Here is an 18,969-nt window from a genome sequence, read left to right as displayed (position 1 = left end):
GCCTCTCAGTCTGACATTTCAGCACTCTGAAATCAAGCTCAAGAGGCAACAAACGTTGCCACAGCCTCTCTCACTGGCACCCTCACCTCCTGTGCAGTCCGGGCTTCAGTTGTCCCTTTCCTGGAGGGACTCTGACAGATGGAGCTGCTGCTGGGCCCTGGGCTGCTGCCAGGGGGACTTCTTCACACATCAGTGGCATCCGTATCCAAACCTGTCACTGTCGGGATGTTCCTTCAAACCTGGGAAGCTCCTGGGCGGTCTTCCGGGAAGCCAGCCCAAGACTCTGTGTCTGCACAGGTTGATTTCCTGCCACATCCACTGTAGAAAGTAGATGAGTGTATGACAGTAAAGATACTTAAAGGCACACAACAATTAATAAAGTTATGTTATTATTTAATAATTGAGAAAATTCCTTCTCGTGGTGGCTGCCTGTAGTTTTACATAGGCAGTGCTATTTCCCACTTGTAAATTCTGGATCAAAAAAAGCACATTGGTTTTAGACTCTGCTAGGAAGAGGTGATTCCAAGTGATAAGTGAAATAAATACCAATTTTTGTTTGTAGACTGTTACATTTAGACGCGTATTAGACACCATATGTATACTTACACTCTGAGACACTGATGACTTCAATGAGTAATTTACGGCAAATAAACTCTTAGAATGATGAGGATTTTAGTTCTCTGAAAAGTTAATTACTCATAAAAAAAAAGGACAAACAATAACATAAGAAAACCCTTAGCTGGATTGAGATGTTGCCGATATTGCACATGCATGTATCCTAAAATATAATCATACCCTACCTATCTGATTTTTATTTTTTTTTTAATCTATTAACTTCCTTAGGGGATTTGAACATAATTCATATTACTGACATATGTTTCAGTGGTTATGCAGTTTGATTATGATTCTTGGTTAAGATTTCATGCTAGCAGTATTAAACCCCCCAAAAGTGTGATCTTATATGTAACTTCTTTTCAGACTATGAAGGATTAAGCATCCTAAAAACTAGGAACTTTTTAGAAAAATTAATGTAAGCTCTTTACACTTGCTTCATCACACCAGTCATTATACTTCATGGATAATCTGCCTTCATTACTGTATATTTGTTTATACCTTTCTCAGTTTCCTGAATTAAAGGTATAATGATGGTGTTAGCAATTCAGATTTTACGAAGTAATTGTTTTCAACTCAAAGTAAATATTTTATTTCATTTTATAGCTGTTTGATGCATAATAGATAAACAACCAAGATATTTAGGTATTAATCCGCATGAACTATATTACTAAATTTCTATGCAGAGGTAGAAGCCAGTCTGACAGGTAAAATAAGAGACACATGTAAAATCAGGGAGGTAAAAACAAAGGTTATAAAGAATCAGTAAAATAAACTTTATAAGCTTTTAAGAATGCAGATGCTTGAACATTTTTCTGGAAAAATCTTGGGCTATAAAACAACTAGATTTTTTATGAATTCAGGATACTTAATGACATTTTATGTGCTACTTGCTTGTTATGTCTTGTTGGCTAAATACCATTACTAGTGTAGTGAAAGTAGCCCAGTGTTAAGACTTAGCTTTTATACGGACTCTAAGGTTGGCATACACTTATTGGCTTTTAGCTGGTTTTACCTCTCTGTCGGTTTTGATTTATGGATGAATGAAAGATAGGACTTGAGAGCTGGCTATGAAGAGTAATTATCACTTGCTATACATACTGCTTTCATAAATCAGGATTTTCTATATGTTGTGTACCCTGGAATTCTGGATGTCAGAAATAAAACATCAGATCTTCAGATGAAGGAAGTAGTTATGCAGGAGTTGAAGGTAATATTTCTTTGGGCAAAACAGATTTTTAACTCTAATTACAAGGGTAAAAAACCTCAGGTAATTCAAATCCTTGCAAAGGTAACATATTTTTCTTCTTTGATTCTTTCTTTTCTGGCAGCTTCTGCTGAGCAATAATCTTCTATCTGACCTGACATTTTCTTCCTTATTTGAACTGCTATTCTTAATCTCAGCACTTCTGTCTTTAAACAAAGAAACAGTTGCCTACAAGTAGATAGAAATTCATGAAAATGGTTTTGATCATTAATTATTTATAAGCTTCTCTTGTGATTTTTTTGTTTGTTTTTTTTTTTTTTTAAATTGGAAACTTTCAACTTGTTTTGGTTATTGCTGACATGTGATAAGGAAAACTGAAAAGATTCCCATTCTGTTTGACAAGGATATATTATGACATTTAAGAGTACATTAATTTGCTAAGAGTTTCTACAGGACCGACAACATGAAATGTTTCTTTATTTATACTGAAGAAAATTACCTCTCATGACTCTTGGTTTTGTTCAGCAATGTAAGGGCATTTAAAACAGCATTTCCAGCTATTGTGGTGGATCGTTATTTTGTGAAACAGCTTTCAAAATGAGTGAGACAAAGGTAAAACAGGTTAGAAGAGACTTTTCAGGCAATTTGCACAGGACTTACTGAAATATGGAAAGTGTTCTCAGATTTGCCATCAATTTGCAGTTTCCAGCTTAGATTTTTCACTACTTGTGTTTGCCCCATCTTCTTTGCTTGGACTTGTTCTCTGAATATCCTTGGTCAGAGGATTGCTGTTGCTCAGTGTGGTGCATTAGTTCTTCAGGCCCCTTCACAGTAGGTGATAGAAGGAAGGAGAATTAAGAGCTAAGACCTCTCAGTGTCGATTGCTGGGTGACCGATAAAGTGCTGAAGAAAACATTCACTCTTTAAAAGAGAATGTGACCAGAAAGTAAAATGGAGAAAAGCAAGCCTCAGGACACCATAATCATGAAATCATAGAATAGTTAGGGTTGGAAAGGACCTTAAGATCATCTAGTTCTGTGTGTGCACCCTTCACTCTTTCTCTGGACTGAACCTCTCAATGGGTTACCAATAGCTTGTGAATGCTAACCTGTCAAATAGGACAGATGTGTCTTTAAACATACGAGGACTTGTGCAGTGATTATACTGGCATAAGCATTTTTATGTTGGCTCAACTGTATCACTGCTAGGGTTATTTGTACAATTTCCATCAGAAGCTTTATATATATGTGAAGGCTTAGTGTCATTAGGAGCTGGCCAGTATTGTCTAAACAGAGGGAAATGAGGGAAATCCATCTGTCCCATCTTGTACTCATTGCAAGTGTTTTCTCTCATCCTTAAATATCTTTTAGTAGAAAATATCTTCATGAGGTGTGAATAAGCACACTTATAAAAATGTAGTGGAAAAAGAAATTATCATATGTAGTGAACAGAACTGAAACTAAGGTAGACTCATATGGAAATCAGTGTGAGTATGTAACAGTAATACTGGCAATCATAATACTGATGTGCTTTTTGGTAAGTTTGATTTACTCAGCTGATGTCGGTTACAGGATTACTTTTGCTTTTATTCAACAAGAACATGTAGCTTCCTGATACGCAATTAAGCATCTGTTGAATTAACTTTGTGAAATGTGACCCAATTAATGAAGTTGTAGTGTGTTGTCATGTTTTTGTCAATTCTGTAATAAAACATGTCGAAGGAAATATTTTATTCATATTTAAAAGTAGTTTAGTTTTTTCTTTTTGGCAGAAGACTTTAGTAATATATAAGTATATATATAAGTAATATATTCTGTGACAATTAATTAACAACAAGGATTAGTTGTTTGTAATTCTTTTAAGCATAAAATTGAGTCATATCGTTCTGGACCAGTTTTCTCTGGGTTGGCTATTTTTCATACTTTTCTGTTCCTGTGTGAAGGAACAGCTGCAGATTCAAGTTTTAAAATCTCAACACCCCTGTCATGGTATTCAAAAACATTATTTCACAAAAAAAATATATTTTCCATCATATTTTTTCTTCCACATTTTAACCTGAGCAGGCAGCTTTCAATACAGTCTGTTGATCATGAGCATTGAAATATAAATTAAAAATAATGAAAGCTCTACAGAAAGAAGGAACATCATATTCTGAATATCGTGCAAAGCATTTTATTGGTGTGTTTATTTGAAGGAGTTCTACTTCCTCCTATGAGCACAAAGACTATTTATGTCTCCCTCTCAAAACCCCTGTATAGATAATATATCCTTCTGCTGTATAAAAATATGATTTATTTCCCTCAATGACTACTTTCTATCACTGTAACTACTTTAAAATATCAAATATCTTTAAAATATCAAATATCTTTATTGCTTTTCTTGACTTTAATAAACATTGGTATGTGCTCTGTGAACTGTCCTTTCCCATTTGTAAGGGATGAGACATTGATCATGTGGTTCCTAGGTACTAAATGCTTTTTTTCCCACACTCTAAAGTTTCAGAGTCCAAATAACTCTTGCTCTTAAGTTCAGTCTGTCAAAGTTTGTTTCTCCAAGTAGCTCTACAAAGTTTGTTTCTCCAAATAGCTCTACAAAGCTCCATTCCTACAAGGGCTAGCTCCCGGCACCCGGGCTGGCTAGCTGTAGGCTACCTTATGTATACTGCACTACAATGCAGTTACCATAGAATCATAGAACGGTTTGGGTTGGAAAGGACCTTAAGATCATCAAGTTCCAACCCCCCTGCCAAGGGCAGGGACACCTCACACTAAACCATCTCACCCAAGGCTCTGTCCAACCTGGCCTTGAACACCACCAGGCATAGAGCACTCGCAACTTCCTTGGGCAGCCCATTCCAGTGCCTCACCACCCTCACAGTAAAGAGCTTCTTCCTTATATCCAATCTAAACTTCCCCTCTTTAAGTTTTAACTTGTTACCCCTTGTCCTACCACTACACTCCCTAATGAAGAGTCCCTCCCCAGCATCCCTATAGGCCCCCTTCAGATACTGGAAGGCTGCTATGAGGTCTCCACACAGCCTTCTCTTCTCCAGGCTGAACAGCCCCAACTTTCTCAGCCTGTCTTCATACAGAAGGTGCTCCAGCCCCTGACCGTCATAGGCACATTCTCAATGTTACCTCAACTGTAATGGAAGCCATGTAAGAATTTATAAATTTTGAAAAGGAATGATGTTGTATGTCACATGAAGCAATCACAAGAAAAATTTCTCAATTGCAGGACTTTAAACATATCACAGATTCTCTTTGTTCATGCTTCCACACATATTATGTGTTTCTACTCTCAGTAAGTATTCCATACAGAAATGTTTTTGGAGCAATTGCCCTTTTCTCTTCTTTGTCCATCAGAGCTATCAGATTTTGGCCTGTTGCTGTAAAGTTATGGCTAGACCAATACCAAGGTGCATGTCCTCCCAGTTTGGTTATAAGTAGATGCTGTGGACAATCTGGCATCTAATGTGCAAAATGTATGTTGGTCTCTCTTCTCTGTAGGTCGTGATGTTTTAGAACTACAGGTAATAGCTGTCGTGCTACAAATACAGATGGAAGTGAATTGGTCCAGTTTTTAGCAGTAATGATTTTAGTTTTTAGATGAGTTCTGGGAAGATTTTATTGTTTAAGACTGTGAAGCATTTATTCCTTTAATTATTTCACAGAGGATTTTTGGCCTGTGACATTTATTTCTAAGAGTATGTATGTGAACACGCTTTGTGAAACTTTCTACAGACCAGGGGATTGCGATTTTATTCCAAACTGGTTTTAAGGCCCCACAGATGGATGATGCTCATGTGAAAGACAAATCAGGTTTTAGAACTGCAGACTCCATCTTTTCACAGGGGTACACCAAATGCCTAGCTATCTCTGCCCCCTCTATGCAGAACTGTTTTTTCTGCATAAACAATTTTAACAATAAGATGTGTGGTTTATGTGAGGAAAAGTTTTGCCTCCTGTGAGTTCTCAGATTAGTATTTATCAGCCTGTAGGTTTTACTAAAATGGAGGTAGCTGCTCCATTCAGCAGAGCTGAATGAGCATGATCACTTTGAGCAAGAAAGGAGAAAAGGTTAAGACGGAACTGTTGGGTGAAATACAGTCTTTTCAAATTTGCCAGCTAGTTCAAGATCATCAGCTACCAAAATCAGTGTCACAAATGGGGTCATGAGCTCAAAATTTAAGTCTAAATCAGGTTGTGAATGCCCAGACACAGAGGCCTGAACAGAAATTTTTTGGCTCTGCTGAGACAGCTCATCAAACAAAACTTTAGGTGATATGCCTGTGATTTATAAATCTCTGATCAAAATGCAAAACTTTTAGTGTAGAAGTGATATGTTATTAACTTCTTGCACTTCTAAGCCACACCAAAACCCGAAGAGAAATATCAGAAATTAATTGATGCCAGATGTTTCCGAGGGTGGGACAAAGTGTGCTGGAGTTTCAGCTATAGTGGCAAAGGCAGCAGCCAAACCAATTAAGTTCCTATATCTGCATTACTCTACTCCATTAGGTACAGGAAGGCCATCTATGTGACAATAGTCCTAAAATAGCAGATGAGAGTAACAGTGAGATTTTAGCTCAAGTGCACATTGGTTTTAATTATATAACATAGTAAGTTTTGCAGTCAGGGTAGTAATGAGTTGCTAATTCCTAATCAGCATAAAAGATTAGGTTCCCAGCATATGTATTAACGAGCCTGTCTACTCTGTACTGACTGGAGCCTGCCACTATGACTCCCCTGGGAAATACGTCACTAAGAAAGATGTCCCAGTGGTTTAAATGAGACAGAATGTCTGATTTAGCTATGTCTTTTCTCCCAGCAAAATGTCCTGCATGGTGTGAGGCAGTAAGTAGGCATGTGATCTTTAAGCTGGAGATGTCTGTGCCCAATATCACAATTCCCTGAGTATGTAAATGAGTTCTCAGAAATACTTTGCATTTCTTCAAAGAAAATATTTCTTTTAATGATATCAGCTGTCTGGCATTCTGCTTTAATAACTCCTGCAGTTTTCTTGACGTACTGTCAAAAAAGAAGGCAAAATCAGTTGAATAATTGAGAATATGTGAACTGCCATAAACAATCGCTCTTGTTTGTTTCTCTGCAGAAAGAAAGGAAGTGAAGGTGGGAGAGTACAATGCTGTGGCTGACACACTGGAAATAATCAACAACAGCATCAGGTTCCAAGGTAGGAGAGAAAACTGGAAAGAGGTACAGGGTTGGCATGGATAACTGTATGTAGTTTATAAGACTGTGTGCTGTGTAAAGAAATGGCTTAGGATTTTTAATATCAAAAAGGTATGACGCTGTATAAAGTGAAAGGGAATGGAGCTGCGATTTAAAAAAAAAAAGGGAGAATTCTGAACAGAAAATTGCAACATTTTGGTATTGTATACTTGGTTTTCATTCCAATGACTAAGACAAATTCAAATTTATATATGTATACAAATGCTTTTCTTCATCTACACCAATGAATAACGTTCTGATTTCATCCCCCTTTCCCAGTCCCCCAGTTCATCACACCTGAGGGTTGTTCTTGTGTGCTGTGTTTACACAAACAAGAAGAAGGTGTCTGTTTTTCTCTGGGAAGTGTTTGTTAAGCAGTTAGAAAACAGGTTTCCAAATACCAAAGATAGCTTTAAGATGGCCTGTGTGAAACAGGACCAGAGGGTGTTGAGCCCAGAAGCATTCTCAAGGTCCCTGGCAGACATATGGGCTGTGCTGTTTTACCTTCTTACCAGTTTTTATCCCATCCTGCTCCAAAGTTAGCGTGAGGACTTACTCTGCCCTCATAGCAGTTAAAGTGTGGGCATAACCACGACTTTCTGAAACTATGATCATGTCAGCCAGACTTCAGCTGAAATTATTTTTAAACGTCTTTCCTGTTGAATATAGGCGTATATATTATTTTTAAAGCTAATAATTAAGATTTAATCTGAAGTTCTGCTATGGTGCAATTGAGTAGCAGAAAGAAAAGTCAGCTTTGGGAGATCTGTGTGGTTACCCCTGGGAGTAATGGATGAGTATCAAGCTTCTGTACCCTATGCTCTGCTACACTTGCTTCCAGTGTCCCAGCACCCAGGGTCCACATGAGCATGACTGGAATTTCACTGAAGTGATCTTAACTGTGACTGCTTGTCCATCTGCCCTGTGAATGCATGCTCTGTGGTGGGAAAGGGAAAAGGGGGGAAAAGGATTTTTTTCTGCAGAAAATGTTGGGTGTAAAGACCAAAGGATAACAAGTTTCCATTTCCTGAATTGTTTCAGCTTAACTTATATGGATAAACATACTTCATTGTGTAAACCTTTGAATGCTCTTCTAGGTGAAAACCAGAAGAGTAGACATAAAATTTAGTGCTGGCAGATGCTAGTCAGTTATGTACAATTCTGCGATCATTTGGTCAACAGAGCTCTTTCTGCCTGTGTACCCATTTTGTGATAAGAAGCTTCTTGGCCCTGGGTGGTCATTCTTGCAGCCCCATGGAAGTCTGATGTGAAAGAATAGGCTTATGAGTTGTAGGGCACACAAATTTCCTTCTGAAGGAAAACAGTGATGCAAAAGGCCTTTTGCCATTCCCCTGTACCAAGGAAAAAATGAGTAAGCAGATAAAATGGAGTGTGGGAACTAGGGGATGCAGAGCTTTATTGCAATCATCAGAAACTAATTGTCATTAAACTGAGAAGCCTTTAATTAGTGGGACCAGACTGTCAATCAAGAACATGGCTTTAAACATAGTTTCTAACTTGAGACATCCAAGTCCACATCTGCAGGGATTTGCAAAGTGGATCTGTCCCTATAAAACCTTTGCTATCCATTTTTCTATATTATTTTACTCTGTAAAGTCCTAAGGGCACCAACAGCCCTGTCTCCCCCTGTCCTGGGCTTTCCCCTTCCCTGGCCACAGCTTGGGACCCTATTTCAGCCCCCCAGGTCTGTCGGTCCCTGTCCCAGTGATGCCACCCCAAGGCTTGCCTACAGCTGTGGTAGGTATCTAGACAGGTTGTTTGGATTTGCCCTTGTAATATTGACACTATGCAGAGAAACAATACTCTCTGTTTTCTACTCAATGCTTTGTCACTTGTTTCAGGAAAGCATAACCTCCTGGTAAACTTTAAAGTCATAGTATGAATTTCAGTTCTTATTTACACTTTAAAATGGGGATGGTTAGAATATATTTTATGGGGCTCTGCATCAAGGTATTGCTGTCTTTTTTCTTCCAAAGTTGTTCACCTGCTCCAGTACCACAAACTTTCTTGTCAATCAATGTGACTAACACATGTCTGTCAAAGTCAGTGATTTAGTCAGCTCCTGATATGACTCACAGTTGCCAAATCTAGCAGATCATGGTATTGTACTTGAGAGGAAAATTTTCTTAGAGAAATTCTACATCTGGCTGAGCTTTAGCCTTTTTTCTTACTGTAATTCTAGGACTTGAGCCTCCAAAGGACAAAACAATTATACAGGAGGAGCTACGCAAGATCTCCCTGCCTCTCTACAGCATACTCTCTGCCCTCACCATCCTAGGAATGATCATGGCCAGTGCTTTCTTGTTCTTTAACATCAAAAACAGAAATCAGAAGTAAGACACTCATGTTACTTGTATCACTACTTCTTTTGTATTTAAATGCCATGTATATAAGGAAAGATGTAGAAAGATGATATTTTAGAACTGTTTAATTGAAATCACTGTGCAACATATTAACATTGAAACAGATTGCCTATGTGTTAAGACAAATTCTTTTGTACTACCTGGAAAGTGGATTTATTGTAATTTATGTTTGACTGTCTGCTAGTCACATTAACCATAACTAATACATCAGTTAAATAGGAGGTCTTTTTACAAAATCTTCAAAAACCTGAAGCAGTACTAGACTTTCTAAAACTGCAAACAGTTTTATAGTGCATGCCTATAGATTTCATAGAGTTCTGCAGAAGGGTTATCTGTTTGCCTGGTTACAAAAATCTCTTCTTTATTGTTTTATTAGCCTAATAGTAATCTTTTCCTCTTTAATGCACTATCACCTTTTGTCCATAGACTAATAAAGATGTCCAGTCCCTACATGAACAACCTTATTATCCTTGGAGGGATGCTTTCTTATGCATCTATTTTTCTTTTTGGTCTTGATGGATCCTTTGTCTCCGAAAAGACATTTGAGACACTTTGCACAGTAAGTAATTCCATATATTCTAGTTGAAGATAGTCTTGCAGGAAGCTCTGAAAGAAATGCAAATAGAAATGTGTATTAGTTGGGCATCTCATTCTGTTTAATCACTGATTCTCTTAGCTCTTCCTTGAGACATTTTTTGGGTCCAAATTCTGAAACATGCACAAAGCTGTATTAGTACTATTACTATTATTATTATTGAAATCTTCAAGTGCATTGAGATTTGGCCTCAGACTGAAAGAGTAGATGTAGGTTCTTGGTTTGAAATTTTACATATGAAGATTATTTGTTAAAGGTTGTGATAAGTAATGATATCTGTGAAGCCTTTACATTTTCTTTATGGACTCCATATTACTTTAGACTTTGTGACAGCTGCTTGTCTGAGTCTTTTTGGCTGAGTCTCCAAAGACTTCTGCTATTTCTAGGCTACACTATACACTCACACAAGCATAGATGCATGTAAAATATATTCTAGTTAAATCCAAACAAGCTATTCTGAAACCAAATTAAACATGTACACCTAGAAGCTTGTTGTCCTGGGTTCTGCTGAACCCAGGACACTTGTCTTAATAGCTTGCTGTAATAAGTAACTTGGCTTACAGAGGCCATTGCAAAGAAAAGAAAAGAACTTCACTGCAAGGATATTCCTTCCAAAGCCAATACAATCATCATTTGAATGTATCAAATATTTTCTCCTCAAAAAATTCTGTGTTTGGCCCATTGACTCAGAAGTACCTTGAGTAACAAGGATCAAATTCAAGTCTCTAGAAAGTTGCACTTCACATGCACCTTTTTTTTAAGGAGCCTGAATTTCTGATGATGGCATTAGAGAAAGGGAAACTTTACTTCCAGAGAATAATTTAAAGTGTGAAAGTTCTACGCCTAAACTGAGGTGGTGCAGACACATCTCAGTATTTCAACTAAAATTCTTCATACTGACTAGAGCCAATATAGAAGTGAAGTACCATGTGACTTGTTCAGTTATACCGTTTCAAAACACTGGAGAATATTTTAGTATATGCTAATATACACTAGAAGATATAGTATAGGTGAACTTATAAGATTTTCTGTGCAAAGTCTTAGCTTCCTTATTTAGGCCTGGACACAGCTGTATTTTAGACACCTAAGTGTTAGCAGCAAAAGAAAGAAGGAGAAAATACCCAGTCTTCCTACAGCTAGAGCACAAATTCTCTGTAGAGCTAGAAGAAAGAGATGCCTCAAGGACTTCAAAAGGGTGATCCTGTTCACCTCTCCCAAACTAGTATATGTCTGCCTGAATACATAAGGAACAATAGGAAGCGGAAGATGCCAGCATCCATTTTTTATCCAGCAATTATGGCCTTTTTTGTAAAACAGTTTCTAATGGAGCAGAAGTGCCATCAGGAAACCAGTTTTGGCGTCAATCTCCATCCTTTTCTGGCTTTCCATTGTAGAAGAATATAATGGCAGGAGGTGCAAATTTTAGCTCCTGGTGTCTACTCAGCCTTTAGGGTCTTGTATTCAGAGCTCCTGACTTCACTGTCAGGATATAGGCCACTGTATGACTATCCTACAACCCTCCTCTTGAAGCAGCCAAGCACTGTGGAACAGAAGGAAAGAAAGTGGGAACCAGAGGTACCTATCATGGAGCTGTTTTAGGGAACAGGTTTCCATCCAGATTTAGCTATATAAAACTAAATTTATGTCATCCTTTAAATGTGAAACAGCTCAGAATTTACTCTCAAAAATGAGCCATCATCCTAAATCTTGTGCCTCTGAGCTAGAACATTTCTGCTATCTGATTTTTCTCTGATATACTTCTCAAAATGTAACTGCTACTCTCATATTCTAAATACATCAAAATTTAAGTGAGGTCTGTCTGATCTTACATATCTCTTCCTTTTTTTTTTTTTTTGTTTCTTTAATTTGTATCTGTCACATTATGTTAAGTCTGTTTTTCTGTCTGCCAGAAAGAGAAATATCTGAACGGGCGCTCAAGTATGCTAACTACTTAACTGACCAATAAAGAAAGGAGTAGGGCAGAATACTGTGTTCTTAAAGCCAAACTTTGATTAAGAAGTATTGTCATATGCCTTAAAGAAGATTTTTTTTTTATTATTTTAACATAGTGAAATGTTATAATTCACTATGTTAAACAGAGCAGAGCCTGTGAGATTTTTCCCCAGTCTTGGTTTTCTAGGTTTTTCAGTCCAGTACAGAAGCATTTCTGATTGTGCTTTTTCGTGCCGGGCTGCTGATTTATTTTATGAATCCCAGTTCTGTCAGTGATTAGTATTACACTTATAAATGCAAGAAACCCTTCAGAATCAACCTACCAGGGAATTCTATTCTAACCTCCTGTTTATTGAAACAATTCTTGTAAAATTTCTTCCTCCAATTATACTTTTTTCAGTGGGGTAGCTTATGCTTCTCTTAGAAATCATTTATATGACCACCATTAACTGTGGCAATGCACTTTCCTTGTATGTAGAAAACTCTGAGGTATTGCTGGAGAATTCGTAAATATGGGAGACAAACCCACTTTTTTGTTTAGTAATTCTTCTGTCTCTTCTCCTTTCTCCCACAAAAAATCCACTAAGTGCTGGGTGCAGCATATACATTTGGCTTCATATCATGAACATTTGTATTTCCATTTCGGCAACATACTTAGTGGTTTCATAAGGACTACTTACAGATACCAGTTCTTATAGGACGAGGGCGGTACAAATCTGTCTTGATCATCCATTTCCCTGAAAATGCATTATTTTGATTGCCCATTCTACCCATATTAGAGATTAGTTTAAAATTCCCTTTTTATGCAAGACTGGCTTAGTTTTTAAAAGAAGCAGCTACAATGGAGAGTGATCATAAAAAGCAACTGAGCCAAAAACATATAACAGCTACATCTCAGGCACAGAGAAGAGTCATGAAAATGAAGGGAGACATTTTTATTTTTATTTTTTTGTGGAAATAAAAATTTTGATTTAGCTTTTGAAAGCAGAAACAAAACTAAAAAGCTGTCATTAGTGTTATCCCCTCTCTAAGCCAAGTAATCACCCTCCTTGTCTTCTATATTTCAAAAGCTATTAGATCTCACCAGTTGCAGTGCAAACACAATAGCAAGCTTATTTAATTAGATATATTATATATGGTCTCTGTTTAATTTTTTGATTTTTTTTTTTTTACAACACTTATAGAATGTCCTTAAATACTCCTGAATCAACCCACAAAACTGTGGAAAAATGGTTTCCAGATTGTAGCTATTACATCCTAAACCTATTGTCTGTCCTTCGCCTATAGCACAGTGTTTGTAACATTTTTTGGAGGGTGAAGTGCTTTACAATATCTAGTCTTTTTGAATTTTCTACACCTACGTCTGCATATGGCATATGTTATACACTGTGTCTTGTAGCAATATGAAAGGCAGATTTTGTCTTTCTTTACTGATTTTTCATAGTCTTGTGTCTGCCCCACTGAGAGAACAGCTAGGCAAGGTGGAACTCCATGGTCCACATTGCATCTTGTCTTGTGAAACCCTGAACCTGTGCAAGATGAAGACTCCAGGGTAGTGTAAGAGTGGAGAGACATCCTGAAAACATCAAAGACTGAGAGACTGCAGTTAGGAGCAGGAAGGAAAAGCCATGTATGAGAGGTTATAGAACAGGTTCCTAGCGATGGGGACAGGCTGCAGGGTGAGTGGGATGCTGGGCAATTTGAACATAGTGGCTGAAAGTAACTCTGGAAGAAAGGACTTGCCTTTAATGGTAGAGGAGGCAGAGGGAGAAGATGTATGAACCTTCTATTTATTTATTTATGCCTTATCTTCCATTGTCATTTTGAGTTTTCTCTTTATCACCATTCTTGTGGGGACTGACTAAAAGGAAATTGGGCAGTGCCATCTCAAAGCTGGTGCTGTCTTTGTGTACTCTGGGTAAGAACCACTTGGAATAAGGCCGTGTGTGACCAAATGCCATCTGACCTTGATATTTGGTTAGCAGTTGATGATGTGTTCCTTATTTGTACCCTTTATGCTCTTCAGGAATTGACATTGGTTTTAGAGGGATTTTTCCCTCTTTAGACTTTATATTTACCTAATTACTTTCCTGAAATGGTTTAATTTTGGCCAGGAATTAGAAAAGCAGCAGATAAGAGACTCAGCTCCTACTGAACTGAAAAAGGATTTGGACCTCTAATCTGCTTCTTTGTCTCTCCAAACCATAGACTTTTTTTGTGGTTCTAGTCTGGACTTTTTAATTTTGTGTATATTCTTTAGTTTGTTTCCTTCTTGATTGTTTAGCTGTTAATTTTAATCTCCCTTTTGTATAATAGCTTCCATAATTGTCCTCGCTGTCATTCAGTCTGAGACTGATCTCACTCCTATTTAATTCAAAGGCAGTTCTGTTACTGAGTTTAACATGAGCCTGATCAGCTTCTATTTTAGAAATGACATTTTTCTTGGGGGGAAAAAATTAAAAAAGTAGAGACAAAAGTTACAACATTGAATGGATCCTTGAAATAAAATTAATTCACATGCTGAGGCAAATGCACCACAACCTTGCCAGAGATTTATTTAGTAAGATAATATCTTTAGAAGATTTTGCCTCTTCTTCAGTAGGACGACAGACAGATTTTAAAACCCCCTTATAGAATCAGGAGCACTTGCAATATCTTTTACACTACCCATGGATTAATTCTGAAAAATGATCTGAAATACATTAAGAAATCACTACAGGAGATCTCACAGCATGTGAAGTGCCGCTGTACTTAATTTATGTGAAAACAGCAGGATTTAATTCTCTAATGTTATTGCCACTTACGTTTTACAAGAACTGTGCCAGTGCCACACAAATTCGGAAGAATGAGTTAAAAGTCATAAACACATGTCAAAAACTGTTTGATATAAATGAGAAAAGTATAATTCAAATGGATGAACTCATACTTTTTTGCCTGCGTGTACTCACACAGGGGATTTTGCCATGGTTAGTAGAAGAAGGATCGAACCCCAGTGAAAACTTGTTGAGATGACATGTTTTTGTTCATCATAATTACCCTTTATGTTCCCAGTTTGCCAAGAAAAATATAAGGCACTTAATTTTCAGCTCATGAGTAGTCCACAGAAATCAACAGAATTGTCTAGTTAAAGATAATTGTGGTCTCAGGGGCTAAATGCACAGCACAGTTTATTCTTGTGTTTGTCACTTCTAAGCATCTAAGTCTAGTACTAAGATGCCACCAAGCCACTCAGCACTGATGTTCAGCTGCAGCCTAACCCTGTCAGCACTGCAGCTTCAAACCCAGTGTGTGTGCAAAACTAGCTAATTATTGATATTCTCCGAAGGATTCAGCCTGAGTCTCATAAACTGAGCTGGAGAGTGGAACGTCAAGTCCTATGAAAGACAGATTTGATAGTTTTTATTTAAAAGAAACCATAAAAATTAAGATCTTGAGAAGGTAAAAATAATGCTTACGAGAATCTTTAATTTGGATGATTTCTTTGCAGAAACATAATCTAAATGTTTTGCTAACTGGAGAGGTGATAAGGAGTTTGTAGCTTTTTATACAAGTATTTATGGAAGTTCTTTGTGCTGACATTTGTTTTTCTTTATTCTTCATTCTGATTTTTTTTTTTTTGCAATCTTAAAATTGTAACAACAACAAAAAAGGACTCTCTAGCATATTCAGTTCAGAAGGCTAGCTTTGGGGCTTTTCTCTTGCAGTTTAACACAGGAATAAAACACATCATACATCACTTTCTTAATCAACTGCATTTGAAAATGTTATTATTGCTTTCATGAGTGTGGTACTCTCCCAGTCATATCTTGTGAGTTCATGACTGTGGTCTTCTGAATGCGTATGTAGTGGTTGCCAAACCTGGGAAATTAATGACACTTCTCTAAAAGTGAAACTTTTCAGCTTTTATCATTTCAGTCTGTTTTCCAAGATAACCTTATTTTATAATTTAATGTAGAGTTTTAGTTATATTTAATTATTTTTACAATAAATATTATTGTTTGTCTGAAAGTTACCAGTGCCTAAAATTGTGGTTTTGTTTGTAAGCTTCATTCTTAAGTGTATATAAACAAAGACAGACTTTTACATCTTTGTTCAGGATGTTCCTGATGCTTTCACCATTTTCTAATTTTCCCTTAATAACTCATTGCTCACAATTAGATGGCTTCTTTTATTAATAATGAGTTGTAATTCAAATAAATTTATAGGTCTGTTACACAGATATATAATTAGTAACCACTTCACCATTCACATAACGAGATGATGGGAAAGGTGCAGATAGATTTTTGTGACGATATCAGCAGCATTCAAAACATAGGTTAAAAACCTGAAGCTCAAGGTTGAGAGGAAATATAATTCCAATGGAAGTAACTTTATAGAAGGCTGTTAAGCTATAAGTGCTTAAGGAAGAATAGTCTTACTTAGAAACTTATGGATAGATTTAAGACAGGTGTTTTGTTGCAAAGGGAAGTTGAAAAGAAAGGCTCCTACAGGACATAAGGACATAAGGAGTATCTTGTTCATAAATGCAGTGACTCTAGCTGAAAATTACAACATTTGTTTAAACACCTTACAACATTTGTGTAATGTTTGAAAAAGGCTTTTTTTTTTTTTTGTTTAAAATAAACATAATAGCTGTTCCAAGTCTGGAAACAACCCAGAATGTTCTGTTTCTCTGTGGAGACACTTTCAGTGTCTGGTGGTTTTCAACTGTGATGTCCACTAATTAAAAAAAATATATTTCTAGCTTTTTCAGTTATCACAAGTAATGCACCTTGCAAGAGCTCAATCAAGTAATTTATAAAAATCACAAATTCCAGCCATTGGTGCATACACAGTATTTTCATAAATAGGCCCCAAACCAATATAGTATAAGAAGTATAAGGAAAAGAAAAATAGGAAACTACATTTTAGCATCTGCATAGACATACTTGGTTGGTGTATACCAAACAGTATTATCTCCTTTGACACTTGTGAGAGGAGATGTTTGATTAGTCAAGATATCTTATTAAGAAAAATAGTAGTAACCAAGAAATATAAGCAGATAATTGAAGGCATATCCTAAAATTCTGTGCAGGCATGAGAAATTTTGTAATGACCAAACCTATTTTTACAAATTACCCTTCTATAGGAACACAGGAATATTTTCAGGTTTTTGTGTCTAGTTTGGAGTAGGGATTTGAATGCAAATTTCCCATCTCCTAAGGAGATGTTCTTCCTGTTCTTTTGGTAAATATTGAGGGGAGAGTGATCTTCCTCAGCTTCTTCTATTGAAATGCATCATTAAAAACTTCCAACCTGAGAGAATTCCTGATCTACTGTATAACATCATGGTCATGCACTCCAATTATTAGTGTTATTTTTATCATGTTCTTTCAAATGAGTGGGATTTGTAGGTATAATACATTTAACAATATAAATAGGCAGATATATGAATTTTGCTGTTTTCTAAATTTTTCATTTTGCTAAATGCATTAATGAATTATAGCAGACAAATTCGAGGTCATTTTCTTCAAAACTAAAAACTTGTTTTCATCTGAACCTTATTGTCTCATTCTTAGCAGGAGTGATATCATTTTTACAAAATCTGCTGGCATGTTTGAAATATAATGTTTCCAATATAGTCAATAGTTATATTATTCTAATTTACACAATCCAGATCAGGAACACATGACACTTTTTCAACCAAAAATTGTAGAAATAACATTTTTCTGAATATTGGGTTAGAAACATATTATGATCATAATTGATTTTATTACTATTCCCAAGAGGCAATTACTGTTTCAGCGAGAACAAACCAGTGTCTTATTAGAAACATGAAAATACCATGTGTCTGTTTGCCAAATATATCACTAAACTGTACACAAAAGAGCTGAATACTTATTAATAGCAGCAAAGACATTGAATGCTAAGTATGGTTATCAGTGCTCAATTGATGTGAAGTAAAAAAGATGTAACTGGCTAATACGAACATGTTGATATGAAACATATTTTTTAAATCAGAGCAGATTTAACTTTGGTTTTACTGAATTTATTAGTATAATGTACGATAATGGATAACAAGTAAGATGTAAAAAAATAACATATTAACATGAAAATAGTATGAAAAATTATTCAAAATAATACTTTGATGACCTATCTATTCCCATTTGGGGGGGGTTACAGGTTTTTTTTCTAATACCACATTCAAAAATGTTACAAAGTGGTAACATGTGGTTTGAATCTAATCACGATTGGTTTACGGGTTTTATTAACAAGATTAACCAGCAGTCAGTGAATGATATGTTCAGGATCAGTATTGGCAATGCAACAGATAAACCACACCATTAGATGCTAATAAAACATTAATGCATACATAAAAATATCTAAAGAGTCTTCTATGAGCAATCCCATCATTTTCTAATAAATGCACAGGCTGAGTTACAAGCAGGAGCCTCCTGCTCACAGGATGCATGGCTTACCAGCACACCCTTTCTTCTTGGGGTGAAGGTTCGCCCAGACACACATTCTGTGAGACATGTGGGCTGTGTGCCCTGGTATGTATCTCTGCAAACTGATAATGGCCACACAGGTGATGCAACACCCCTGAGTTAACACTTTACATTTGAGGTGTGTGTCCCTGCGCGGTGCAGGGTGTTACCAGATTTGCACATATTTCCTTACAGACAGTTTTTGGTTGTCAATTCATATAAATTCTTATTTGTCAAGACCCAAGGTGTTGTGTCTACTATCTCACTGATTCACCATTTTTGACCATACATATTTATTTTAAGGAACAGCAGTCATTTTATGTTTCTTATTGCTTTATCAATACTTTTTGAGTGAGTCACATAACTATTTTTTTTATTTTTCACTTTGATACCCAGTCACTAATGATTACTAAAAATCAGAATTTCTATTCCACAGAAAATTTTTTTGGAAAAAAATCACATTTTGAATTTAAAAAATTGAAATTCTGAAGATGTGTGGAAAGGCAAAAACTAGACA

At 36.4% G+C, this 18,969-nt stretch overlaps 1 protein-coding gene across 3 annotated transcripts in view; it reads left to right on the top strand.

Moving 5' to 3' along the window:
* Positions 1 to 18,969, top strand: part of GABBR2 (gamma-aminobutyric acid type B receptor subunit 2) — a 445,208-nt gene that overhangs the window by 282,238 nt on the left and 144,001 nt on the right. For all 3 annotated transcript variants that reach the window (XM_061449004.1, XM_061449005.1, XM_061449006.1), the window contains 3 exons: positions 6,935 to 7,015; positions 9,257 to 9,407; positions 9,864 to 9,996. In XM_061449004.1, the coding sequence (XP_061304988.1) occupies positions 6,935 to 7,015; positions 9,257 to 9,407; positions 9,864 to 9,996 (365 nt within the window). The remainder of the gene's footprint in view (positions 1 to 6,934; positions 7,016 to 9,256; positions 9,408 to 9,863; positions 9,997 to 18,969) is intronic.

The sequence above is a fragment of the Pezoporus flaviventris genome, unplaced genomic scaffold (genome assembly GCF_033815535.1).
Source record: "Pezoporus flaviventris isolate CSIRO_AGI_PZ_B2104156 unplaced genomic scaffold, CSIRO_AGI_Pfla_v1 ptg000007l, whole genome shotgun sequence".
Taxonomy (NCBI): domain Eukaryota; kingdom Metazoa; phylum Chordata; class Aves; order Psittaciformes; family Psittacidae; genus Pezoporus; species Pezoporus flaviventris.
Note: the sequence above shows the minus strand (reverse complement) of the source record. Positions and strands in the feature narration are given on the sequence as shown.